The sequence below is a fragment of the Pelmatolapia mariae genome, linkage group LG23, assembly GCF_036321145.2.
Source record: "Pelmatolapia mariae isolate MD_Pm_ZW linkage group LG23, Pm_UMD_F_2, whole genome shotgun sequence".
Lineage (NCBI taxonomy): Eukaryota > Metazoa > Chordata > Actinopteri > Cichliformes > Cichlidae > Pelmatolapia > Pelmatolapia mariae.
Window position 1 is genome coordinate 5,049,160 of NC_086246.1, and position 12,971 is coordinate 5,062,130.

The 12,971-nt window shown below is 43.0% G+C and overlaps 1 protein-coding gene across 2 annotated transcripts; it reads left to right on the forward strand.

Moving 5' to 3' along the window:
• Positions 1-510: 510 nt before the first annotated feature.
• On the forward strand, positions 511-9,858 carry slx9 (SLX9 ribosome biogenesis factor). Of its 2 annotated transcripts, XM_063467357.1 has the most exons (8): positions 511-784; positions 1,338-1,458; positions 2,023-2,055; positions 4,884-5,063; positions 5,162-5,230; positions 7,007-7,181; positions 9,048-9,113; positions 9,214-9,858. In XM_063467357.1, the coding sequence occupies exons 1-8, from the start codon at positions 614-616 to the stop codon at positions 9,338-9,340; spliced, it is 942 nt and encodes a 313-aa protein (XP_063323427.1). In that variant the 5' UTR covers positions 511-613; the 3' UTR covers positions 9,341-9,858. The 2 variants fall into 2 exon arrangements, with proteins under 2 accessions (XP_063323427.1, XP_063323429.1); XM_063467359.1 differs by lacking the exon at positions 4,884-5,063.
• Positions 9,859-12,971: the final 3,113 nt, after the last annotated feature.

A 12,971-nucleotide genomic window follows, 5' to 3' on the forward strand; every position in this document is an offset into this window, starting at 1 on the left:
AAAGACTAAAATTATTCACATAAATAAATGTTTTGTCATACTGAATTTAAATGTGCAGATGATGTGAATATGAATTGGTTGGCTACCTCTGTGGCTTACTTCCAACTATTGTATAAATAGAAAATAAAATATAAAAATATGTATAAAGATATATAGATATATAGATAGATATATATTAAAGTTTTGGAGAACATAACTTTTGGAAATTAGCATCGCTAGGAACTTTCACTCCTCCTCGTTTTACACCGAGGCACTAAGCTGGTACACCAGCCGTCTCAGAACTACTATAACTACTTCCGGTAGTCATTACCAAAGTAAAATATGTTCAAGCTTCTTATACGCGCTCTAAGTCAGTTAAAATGTTAACACCGTCGATGGCAGCTGCGAGGACAGGGGGGAAGTTAAGTACGCGGCGTGTTTTCCGTTAGTGAAATACCAAAACCTTGTTTGAGGCAACATGTTCAAAGGAGAGAAATATTTTTGAAGGCGAAACAGAACTATTTCCGGTGTTAGCTTGGACGACTTGACCTACATTGCGCGCTCTCGAATGGAAACATCAACACGAAGGAGTTCGTGTAAGAAGTGAACTTAAAGTTGGTTCGGCGGTATTAAAATGGTTGGGAAGATAAAATATGTTCGGCAGAAGCTTCACCACGAGGCCGTAAAGGTCGATGGGCCGATCGGCTTCGCGCAGCACGGCTCACTGGTGTCTTCTACCGTACAGAAGGATCCTGGTGAACTACTCACAGCAAATCTAAGACTGGGGAGCAAGCCTCACAGACAGGTGTGTGTTTAAAACCATGGACATAACGAACAATCCAAATCTGTCACTGCCACTTTCTTGGGACGGACGTGACAAGATCAACCTTTACCTGACTGAAACTCTTCAAATAAGCCATTCCTCTGCAGGTGATCTGTTAGCTGTTTGACAACTACTCTTTCAAGGATGTTTGATATGAAAGGAAGGTTGGAGATTGGCCTATAATTAGCTAAGACTGCTGGGTCTAGAGATGGTTTTTAAGTAAAGGTTTAACTACAGCCAGCTTGAAGGCCTGTGGTACATAGCTGATTATTAGAGATAGGTTGATCATATTTAAGATTGAAGCATTAATTAATGGCAGGACTTCTTTGAGCAGTTTTGTAGGAATGGGGTCTAAAAGACACGTTGATGGTTTGGAGGAAGTAATTACTGAGTAACTAATTACCAGCTGGAGACAATCCCAGAGACCATTACACATAGAGACAGACAGAATCACACATTAGGCTCCATTCTAGCACAAATGTGGTGGATAGAAGTCTTTGAGTTATAGATGCACTTTCATTCTAAACCCTTGCAGGCCCCTGCATTGGCATCCTTCCCCTCCAGTGTTTTTGCTGGCACTAAGATCTCTCCTGAAGCTCTGGTACAGACACTCAAGTTTGATGAAGCTCCAGATGTGCCCACACCTGTCACGAAAGGTAAGAGACTTTTGTCCATGTCAGTGTGATGGCTTCGGTGGAGGTTTGAAGTTGGATTGATTATTGTATTATGACCCACACAGGTCAGTGAAGCAAATTAAGGTATCAGCTGTAAAGACGGTATAAGCGTGGCTCAGGTCTAAAGCTGCACTGAAGCGCACAAAGCTCTGTGTCCTTTGCTTCTGTGCCTGAGTCTTAACCTACATGTGAAGAATTCAGAAAATGTATTCCTAATCGGGTAAACTGCTGCAGTTAAATGAAAACGATTCATTATTTATTTATATCAGTGACATTTGTAAGGTGTCTGGCTTACTGAAATGAGTGTTATTTGCTGATGAGAGAAATATTTTGTGTTTGGGACCTAACAGAGCTGCTTGATATGGTTACTTAAGAAATGTACAAAAGTTGTTGAGCTGATTGAGTGTCTCTCTTGTTCAGCTGTGAAACCAGTTGCAGTTAATCTTAGGTTTATGTGCTCAGGCCCCGGAGTCAGATGTAATGTTGCATCGTGTGAACAGCTCGTGTAAATGCTGGTTTTCACTCAGTGTTTTGATTTTATTTCAGCATTTGAGAACAACAGAGAAAAAACAACAACAGGTAAGAAGACTTCAGCATCTCTGTAATTTGAGAACAGAGCAGTTTCAAGTTTGAAATGTACAGAGGCAGAAAACCAGCATAATTGTGTGTGTGACTTTAATGAGCCTGTTTTGGTTCTTCAGTGTATATGAAGGCCTCCATGAAACTGTTGAAATGCTCGTCACTTCTTAGAGTCGTCTAAAGCAGCTGCAAAGCTGTGATGTGCTGAACCAGTCTTCTCTCTCCCTGCTGTGGTGTTGTTTTGCCTTCAGCAGTTCGATATCACTTACTCTGCAGTATGTGCGGTGTGGTGGATGTACGACGGTTAGGTGGAGAACTCGTCTTCTGCCCACCTCAATCACAGAGATCCATTTCATCTGACAGTGGAAAAATGAGGCTCCCAGTGGGAACAGTGGTGGTAAAGCATGCCCCCTGCCCAACAAACACACTGGACACCCCCACCTACTTGTGAAAGATTGGATTTCTCCACCTGTGCTCACAGTTGTAGTCAGTGGCAGATGCTTATCTTTGCCTGTTCTGTTAAAACACTTGTGTTGTTTGGTGCTGTGCTGGTAGATAAAGGCCTGCTAGGATGTCTGCACTGTTCACAGTGTGGAGATAACATGCCTGTCTGACTGACATACAGTGGGGTAAATAATTATTGGATGAGCAGCAGGTTTGCACACATCACTCCACTTGACAAACAACTCCACGCTTCAGCTCCCTCCACAGATGTCCTGGAGGATTGACGTCTGGAGACTGGGGAGCCTTTAATGGGCCTCTTCCTTAGCCAGTCTGTTGTTGCCTTGGTTGGTATTTTGTCTCTCCATTACATTTAAACATGATAAAAATAATAGACAGCTCATTCTTTGTAAGTGAGCAAACGTACAAGACGTTGAGTTAGGCATGTCTCCCCATCGCTCGCTTAACCCTTTATTGACCATGGGCCCACCGGCGGGCCGGTCAATAAAGGGTTAAACAAGTCCTTGGCAGTTCCTGTTAGGGTAAGACAGAGAGCCCATCGAAACCTGTGCAGGTTTGATTCTGGTCATCTGGATGTTTTCATCCAAGTGACTGTTGGTGTTGATCAGTGGTCGTGAAAATCTGCATCTTAATGATCATAAACTGAGCTCCCAGCCCAGTGTTCATTCAGTGGGCTGGTTTCACTCATTGTGCAAATGTGCTGTTTATAAGGTTGGAAACCTGCAGTCAGCTGAGACTGAAGAAGTCACCTGATGATGATGATTCTCCCACTGAAAACGTCCAGATGAACAGAATCAGCCTTTTGGGATTTCCTTACCTCACCTCCAATTATCCTTTCCTTGAACGGATAATTGGAGGTGAGCTTCCCTCCCTCCAGGACATCTACAGGCAGCGGTGCCTGAGGAAAGCGGGGAGGATCATCAAGGACTCCAGTCACCCCAAAACTGTTCAGACTACTTCCATCAGGAAGGAGGTTCTGCAGTATCCAGTCCCGTACCAGCAGACTGAGAGACAGCTTTTTCCACCAGGCCATCAGACTGCTGAACACTTCATAGACACCTCACCTCACTTACCAGAACTTCAACATTATGCACTCCATACTGTATATAAATGCCACTTGTTTTGCACATTTCCAACTGCCAACCTCTGTATATTTTATTTTATTGTTTATTCTATTTAATTTTTAATATATATAAATATATATTAAAAATATATATTTAAATAATATATATATATATATATATTTTATTTATTTAGTATACACATTCAGTAATGCGCATACACTCTTATATTGTACATGTATTTATTCATATAACTCTCAGATTTACATTCTTATATTTTGCTTGTTCTTATGTTATTGTAATTTGCACACCTCTGTTGCTTGTGAAGCTCGCACACAAGAATTTCACTCGCATGTACTGCACCAGTGTACCTGCACATGTGACGCGACAATAAAAGTGATTTGATTTGATTTACCTGGATGACTGAGCGTCCTGTACAGGTGTAACCGGGGATCTAACATCTCTCTTTTGTTCTTTTACTTTCCTGTTTGCATCAGTTCCATCTCATCACCTCTTGTTCTATCGTTCCATCTTTCCATATGTGTTGATTGTTTTGGATGCTGGCCATCACCTCCATTAGGGTCCGCTCTGAACCCCTGTGTTTGCGCTGGTTAGTCCCTGTGTATACCTGCCTCAGAATTATGGATGTGGAAATTTGAGGGTTCTTTGTCGTGCTGGAAGATCCATCCATGACACCTCTACAGTGTTTTAGCTGAGGGAAGATTTTCTGATAAATGGTTCTCTCCTGGGCCGTCAGTGAAGTTATCCTGGACACTTAGCAGGAAACGGCCTCACATCACAGTATTAACTCTTTGTACTTGACTGTGTACCTTTGGTTATTCTCAGCATTTCAAAAAGTATGGGTAAGATTGTGGTTTTACCTGACCGCTGGACTTTGTGATCTCTGAATCATTTTTAATTTGCTTCGTATTTCACCGCATGTCTTCACAGAACAAATGTGGACTCACTCAGCCTCAATGTTAGACAAGAGGGAGTTGTTATGGAATTTAAAACACCAACATATAGTCAGTAGATTTTATTTAAAAGTGTTTATATTGACAGAATACTGCATGTATAATGTAATTAACCCCAATATGAGCAGTAGTGCACCGTATACCAGAACACACTGACTGGGTAAAGCTGCCTGTGTGGGCGCTTCATTGGTCAGTGTTGACCTAGCTTTTACTTTAGTGCTGGGCTCTGCTATGATTTTAAAAAAGGGACGTAGAGCAAAGAATAGCATGTTTGAAGCTGCTGCTAAAGCGTGGATTAATAAGCTTCAATATATTTCTGATGCTGTTGCAGCTACAGGGACAGGACTGCTCAGAGCCTCTACAGCCTTTTGTCTTCACTCTTTCATTTCCAAAAGGAAAGAACTGTTTCTACGTTGGGTTAACCCTGCATGGGTTTTGGTCCTGATACATGCACGGAGTGTCAGCGCTGGTTTATGCCGCACGAAGCTTTGTTTTCTGTTCAAGAAGGAAGGTTTGCAACCATCTTTGATGAGTCACATAAAGCTGCCTCTCATAGGTCCCTCTCACAGCGACTGATATTCCTGTTTGTGTGTGTTTGTGTTTCTACAGGCACGGAAATCAAGAAAATGCAGTCAAAGAAAGAAAAGATGAAGGAGAGGAGGGAGCGGTGGCTCAGCAGTGAGTTCACATGGACACAACAATGTAACCTGCTCTTATTTACTCTGTCAGCTGTGGTTCAGTCACACAACTCCATTTCTTACCAAAAGTCTCAGGCCAACACATATTTTCATCTAAGTAAACAGTCCAAACACACTGTGGAGTCTGCCACAGTGTGTCTTATTAATGTAATATTTTTGTCAGTGTGTGTCTTGGATCACTTCACTATTACACTGTTTTAAATACTGAGATTTAGTTTGCAGGGAGGCTGAGGTGAAGGTACTGGTGTCTGATCGCTCTGTGCTCGAGCCCCACTTTAGTCCACAAACTCTTCAAAAACCTCAGAAACAACAATGGCAGGTTTTGATGTGCCGTCCAGAGGGACTCGGCTGCCTGTGGGACCTGTGTACGGTCCATGTGTCGCCTCAGTGCTGCTAGGACTGAATTCAAAGCTCGTGAAAAAACAGTCGGACGCGTCGTTCTGTGGAGGAGGTGAACCCGTTACACTCCACTCACCGTGGACACGCGTGTTTGGAAACTATGTGTGAAGCTTTGAACAGTTTGTGTGATCTTAGTTGTTTTCATGTAACACAGATTATTAAAGGTTTTAAAAACGACATCTTCTTCCAATTAGGAACCTTCTCTCCATGATCATTTCAGCTAATTGGGATTAGCCTGTAACAGTAGCCCTGTGATGAGCCAATCAATTCTTCAGTAACACAACACGTATCCTCTTCAGGCGTATAATTAGTTACTAACGGCTTCATGTCTCAGCCCTGCTGAAACCCTAAACCAGCTCCCAGTGTTACAGTCTCCACTGTCCAAGGACATCCAGCTTTCATTTTAAATGTACAGCTTGAATGGACACGTTAAGGAAAGAAGATTCATTTCCAGAATTACTAAACTTAAAGTAATTCTGATGTTTGGGAAGTAAGAAATATGCAGTACATATTTTATTGGTTTGTTTCCACATCACTGGGGCTCAGCTGTTTGACAGAAGAATGAATCCTGGTACTTGGTCATCAGCTGTGGAGAGTTTAGTGGGCTGTCCTGACAAAAAAGAGACATTTCATGAAGGTTCCTTTGGGATCAATACTTCTTCTTATTGTTTTGGTAGACACGTCGCTCATTTTCACTGTGATGCCAGAAAATAGTTTGAAAAGAATTAAGTGACAGTAAAATGGATAAAACCCTGTTAAAGTACCACAGAGGCTTCGTTCATGTGCGACAGTCTGCATGTGTGATGTCACAGAGCTGTCGTCACAGAGTGGCTGAGAACGCCGTCGCTCACAGGTACGGCTCGTTGTTGTCAGCCGTCCCTCGTCTTTATTCTGTAGTCTGCAAACACTGTCTACGTTTGTTACTCAACATAACATCTCAGTTTAAATCAACTTTGACATGTTTAAGTTCACATTTAAGAGATAACTGTGTCATTGCACAGTCCTACATGGTACAATAGCACAATGACACTGGATAACTGTCCCACGTCAGCACGACGGCACATCACAGTAACCTAAGTAATAAAATGAAGAAGAATAAGTGTATGTTTGTTGCACAATGTTATTATTTCATATTATTATCATTATTGCACCTTGTTGTAAATGTAAATATTATTGTTATTGTTGCTAGGAAGCTAGCTTCAAATGAACATGAACTTTGTAAAAGAGCAGAATCTAAAATGACAGGCTTCATTCAGTGAGTGCAGTGTGCTAAATGCCATATAGAAATCTCACATCTTGTACTGACATTTTCTGTAACTGTATGTCTCACTGTAATAATTTCGCTGCTGTTTCTCAGAGATCAGCTCCATTAAGCAGGCGAAAGAGCTCCAAGCAGCCGAGGTCCGGAGACAGGCCACTCCTGTAGTGGGAGACATGAGGCCGCTGGCTGACGCCTTACCGGAGCTCTCTCAGCTCATCTCCCCAGCTTCCACAGCCCCCGTCGCTTGCCGCAAAAGCAGGAAAATCAAAGTGTAAGTGCCAAGGTGACCGCTGTGCAAGCCAGGCATCAAGTGTCAACATGACAGTTGTTGATTATCAAGTGCAGCGTCCCAAAATGATCGCGTTTCTTTTGTCCTTGAAGACAGCAAATCAGGGCTAATGGCATCCTACAGCATGTTTGTGGCTGATGAGGCTTCATCTACTGGCTGCTCTCACTTGTGTTCGCTGTCCGTTTCTTAATGACCAAATATTTTAGTAGAAATGAGCAGAGGTTAGAAAAATGAGCTTACTTTGGGCTGATCAGGCCAAAATAAGACGTTTTATTTCAATAATAAAGAGATTTTCTAAGCTTAACTGTTTTCAGCAGGCGTGTCCATCAGTGCCTGCTATACTGACACAAAATGAATTATGGACCATCGCACAAGCACCACTGTTTTTACTGCTGACACAGGCCTGCACTTACATCTTTTTCTGGACTCGGATGAGTCGTCAGTCCAGTCAGTTTTTTCCATTGTGGGGAGTGGCTCTCACCATGGTTCACCACAGTCCTCAGCAACTTTGTCACCTTTGTACACTGATGTGCTGGTTTTCACATCTTTAGTCTCAATCACTTTGTTTGTATTTTAGAGGATTTGTACTTCACTTTGTTCTGTCGTGTTCATGATGAGTGACAAAAACAAACAAACCTTGAACAGTAAATTTGTTATTCAAGCAGCAGTAATCAGGCCTGGGTTCATCTAGGTCAAAGTCAAACTTTAACACTATTCAGTAACAACAACAATATCAAAAGCAAACACTAAGTGATGCTTTCATTTGGATCAGTGTCAGATATCTCCTAAGTACAGTCAGCTGACTCTCATGACCACAGGTCTGTCTGAGAGAGGGAACCTTTAGTAATTAAATGAGCTTCAATTGTCTGTCCCCCTCTGTGCCTGTCCTGTTCCTGTCCTGTCCCCGTCTGTCCCCCTCTGTGCCTGACCTGTCCCCGTCTGTGCCTGTCCTGTCCCTCTCTGTCCCCGTCTGTCCCCCTCTGTGCCTGTCCTGTCCCCGTCTGTCCCCCTCTGTGCCTGACCTGTCCCCGTCTGTGCCTGTCCTGTCCCTCTCTGTCCCCGTCTGTCCCCCTCTGTGCCTGTCCTGTCCCCGTCTGTCCCCCTCTGTGCCTGACCTGTCCCCGTCTGTGCCTGTCCTGTCCCTCTCTGTCCCCGTCTGTCCCCCTCTGTGCCTGTCCTGTCCCTCTCTGTCCCCGTCTGTCCCCCTCTGTGCCTGTCCTGTCCCCGTCTGTCCCCCTCTGTGCCTGTCCTGTCCCCCTCTGTGCCTGTCCTGTCCCCCTCTGTGCCTGTCCTGTCCCTGTCCTGTCCCCGTCTGTCCCCCTCTGTGCCTGTCCTGTCCCCGTCTGTGCCTGTCCTGTCCCTCTCTGTCCCTGTCCTGTCCCTCTCTGTCCCCGACTGTCCCTGTCCTGTCCCTCTCTGTCCCCGTCTGTGCCTGTCCTGTCCCCGTCTGTCCCTGTCCTGTCCCTCTCTGTCCCCGACTGTCCCTGTCCTATCCCTCTCTGTCCCCGTCCGTCCCTGTCTGTGCCCATCAGCTCCATTTCTTTTTCCTGGCCTACGTCAGATGTCTTACAGAGTTTGGGTGGAGCTACCTGAAGGAGCAGCTTCTACCACAGACTGTGATAGAAAACATTTCTTTAGTTTGTTTGATTTACACTTAAACTCTGCGGTCATGTGACCACCACATACTGATGTCAAAGCAACATTAAAGTAATGACTGCCTTATAAATAAACCGCAGAGCGTTTCCCTGCTGTGTGGAAGACCAGTAGGAGACACCATTAGAAGAAACTGTCCACTGCTCTCGATGTGTTAAAGTGTCCCCATGTCTCTGTCTCATGTCCTCCCTTTAGCCCGGTGAAGAGACCAGAGCCCACAGATTTCAGTCAGATGAAACGCTCACAGAAACGCAAACTGCTGTAAGAGTTTTCTTTCTTTCTTTCTTACTTACAGTGATTGAGAGCCAGACTACACTCCTGTGTGGAAATCCTCTGCCACTCTTCTTTATTGTTTTTACAGGGAAACTGAGACCAGCAGGTTCAGCAAAGCAGTGAGGACACTCTCAGGTAAAACCAACCCTCTGGCTGATATCGGTGAGCTGCTAAGGAAGAAGATGAGACAGGAGGAAGAGCAAAGCTGCGTTTAGCAAGATCCCAAAGCTGGACTGTGGGAGGCTGAAGAGTATCCACACACAAACATTTATAACTGTCAGCGAACAGCAACAACCCTGATACCTGTGAGTGACACAGCAGGGTTTCTCTGAAATAATAAATCACAACGTTCAGACCCGACATGTTCTGTTTCATTTCTGTTACAAGGTCACAAACTTTAATCACTCTGTGTTCATTAAAAATAATAATAACGTAACATCCCAGGATGTGTACTTTCAGCTGCTCACCTGTGAATAAGGCCGTGACCTGACAGTAGTGTTCGAACTGTCACCACATTCACATACCTCTAACAGACAGAAATGTGGATGCTTCTGATAATTCCCCTTTATTTCAGCCTGGTGTGTTCCCAGTAACGTGGCACATGTCTCCGTGCTGACTCTCCACTTCAGCTGTAGATGCAAATGAAATGAGGAGTCTCACAAAAACAATGTGAAACCCAAGTCTGACTTACAGGAAATGCAGAAATTAGAAGAGATAAGACATAAGTAATGTCAAGGCAACGTGCTAGCTTTGATGTGTGATTTTATCTCTTTTTTAGATTCTTCTTCATTAATTCTTAATAAATGAAATGAATGAATGAAGGTCTGGATTTGACTCCCAAGTATTTAATTTGCAATTAAAGACATTTATGTGAAGCCACAACATACGATCAAAGCTCTGAGTGCACTGAAGGACAAACCAAACATTACAGGAGTGAATGACAGAAAGAAGAAGAGCACAGTGAACAGGAAAGGGCCTGGGCGATGATCCCAGAATTCTGTCTGTGGTTCAAAATACAAACAAACTCCTACACGTTATTCTGTACACGGCTGTACTACAAACTGGGGTTAATGGTAAGTCAGAGCTTTGCTTTTATTTAAACAGCTAAATCACATTAGTCGTTTATGCTTAACACTAAACTGGTCTTAAATGGGTTATATTTAGAGTTTCAATTCAAAATCACCGCCTTTTAATTCAATTACATTTACAGCATATGTTAAATGTGGGGTAGGGATCATGTTGAGAGCCATCTGACTCCATGTGACCCATATGGAGGCTCTCACAGTATGGATAAATGTATTCCTTTGTTTCCACAGTCATCGACCCCCCCCCCCGAAGCCTTTTTATAATTAGTCAGAGGCAAGAAAAACCTAATCAATACAAAGTCCAGTGCTGCCATTAGAACTCATTAATAATGAATCTATGGGACGAGCGCAGTGTTGAATTAAAGTAACCAGAGCTCATTGTTAGCAGCCTCAAAATGAAGTGAATATATGAAGCACGATGCGCTTCCCAGCACAGGAAGCACACTGTTCTCAAATCTCACAGCCTTAAACTGCAAGGACAAATATTCCATGACCAGCACACAACAGACACAAACGCAGCTATGAAAGGACACAATCACAGTTCAAGTGTGGCAGCATCAATGAGTGAATGAACTGTGACAACAACAACAACAATAATAATAGTGCCTGAAAGGCTACAGATGCTGGGTTTACTAGGACAAAGCAAAATAATCCAGTGCGTTAGGAGAATTTAGTGGAGGCTGGTTTGTAGCCCATGTGCTAATGACTTCTTATTTTAAAGTTACAGTCAGATTCAGGCACCAAACCTAGTTCAGTTTAGGAACAGATGAAAGTTTCAGTATAAATACTTTCAGAATATGAAATATCCAGGGGTTCTTACTTCAGGGTTAGAACTCCTGAAGTTTCTCTCACTACTGCAGTATAACGCTCTACATCAGGGGTGGGGAGCTCCAGGCCTCGAGGGCCTGATTCGTTCCTTACCAGGCCTCTGGAGAACTTCAAGACATGTTGAGGAGGTCATTTAGCCATTTGAACCAGCTGTGCTGGATTGAGGACACATCTAAAACCTGCAGGGACACCGGCCCTCGAGGCCTGGAGCTGGACACCGCTGCTGACACAGCAGAGCTTCTTTCTAAGCCCTTATCAGTGCTGCTGGCCTCTCTGATCCTCTAACTGTCCCTCGCTCTGATCTTAAAACCAATGGTGCTTTTGAGGTTGTTGCACCCAAACTGTGAGACTGCCTCTCTCTGTGTGAATGAGGCATGTTGTATAAAGCGCTGTGTGATTTTACCCTTTACTTAATCTTTTCTCTTCATGCATACGTGCGTGTGTGTGCGTGTGTGTGTGTGTGTGTGTGTGTGTGTGTGTGCTGGTCTGGCTGATTATGTGTGGGTCTGTGCGTCTGGATGCTTTAACATGTACACCGGCTTTTATTTATTACCACGAGCATTTTGTAACTCTGTGTTATAAATAAAGTTAATATTATCATTAGTCTTTCTCATGTGACAACACTACGACAGATATTTCCTGATATCGATGTTGCAGAGACAAAAGCAACCCAGTGACTGTGATATTAATGTCCAGGAACATGAGGGCGGGACACAGTTGGATAAGCTGTTTGAAATGAATTTCACAGTATGTGACATTAGCTGTTAGCCATTAGACATGGCATCATCTCCAAAAGTTTTCCTGTGTATGTTCTCCAAAGAGCCACAGACTAGTTTAGCCGCACCTGTACCGTCCCCACTGAAATCAATCCTGTGATTTACAAAAGAGTTTTCCAGCATCTTTTTTTCTAAGCTAAGATAATTAAAGATGTGATCCTGGGTGAGCTGACGTGGTAAAATGTGTCAGGGGTGATCCCATTAATGAAGTCATGTAGGCTGTCATCCCGCCCTCCCCATCCCTCTATGTTCTTATACTCCTTTAAGCAGTCACTGGGTTTCTACCTGCCAATGTGAAAACTATCATCAGTTTTAGGAACAACCCAGAAATAATGACTGGACAGTAAATGTAACTGTTTGGGGTTTTTTTATTTTAAATGTATCCCAACAGAACTTTTCTTCATGTTAGAGAGAAACAAATAAAAACCATGCAAGGCAGACAAAGTGAGGATAAGACTAATCAATAAATATTATTTTACAAAACGTGGGAAATGTATACAGTGCAAACATGTGCAACATTAAAACACTGCCAAACGCACACAAAGAGAATAATTTAAAACAAGGTCATATCTGAAGACAGTGTGTATATTTGTCCACATGCACACTCACACTAATCACTTGTTCAGTTTACGTCACACAGTTATGTCAACAATAAGCCCAGTTTTGTTGTGCATATATATATGTGTGTGTGTGTGTGTGTGTGTGTAACATGTGTAACCAACACAACTAGATCAGATCATTCCAGCCTTACCTGCTCAGCTCTGATTGAAGTCTGTGTTCACAAAAATAAAGTGTTGATGAATCCAGACATAAATACATTTCATTAACTTAACTCACTTATGTAAACACAACTTTACTTTAGTTAAACCAGTCAAACTTTGCAGCTCCCACTTACCCGACTGACATTAGTGAGGCAGTCACTGGATTTTATTTTATTTAACCTGTTTTAAGTGGTATAACCGTAGAATATTATAGTTGATTTACTAAACCTGGATATGTCAACAGGTTCCACACAGTGTAGTTAAGTAAATTGAAATGACAGCACTTTAGTGGAACAAACGTTTGTTTGCTCTGCTGAGTATCAGTGAACATGTTCTTTCTCCTTCACTGAGCTTAATGTTGAACAGTTTTCACTAAAGAGCAAATAAGTAGGAAAA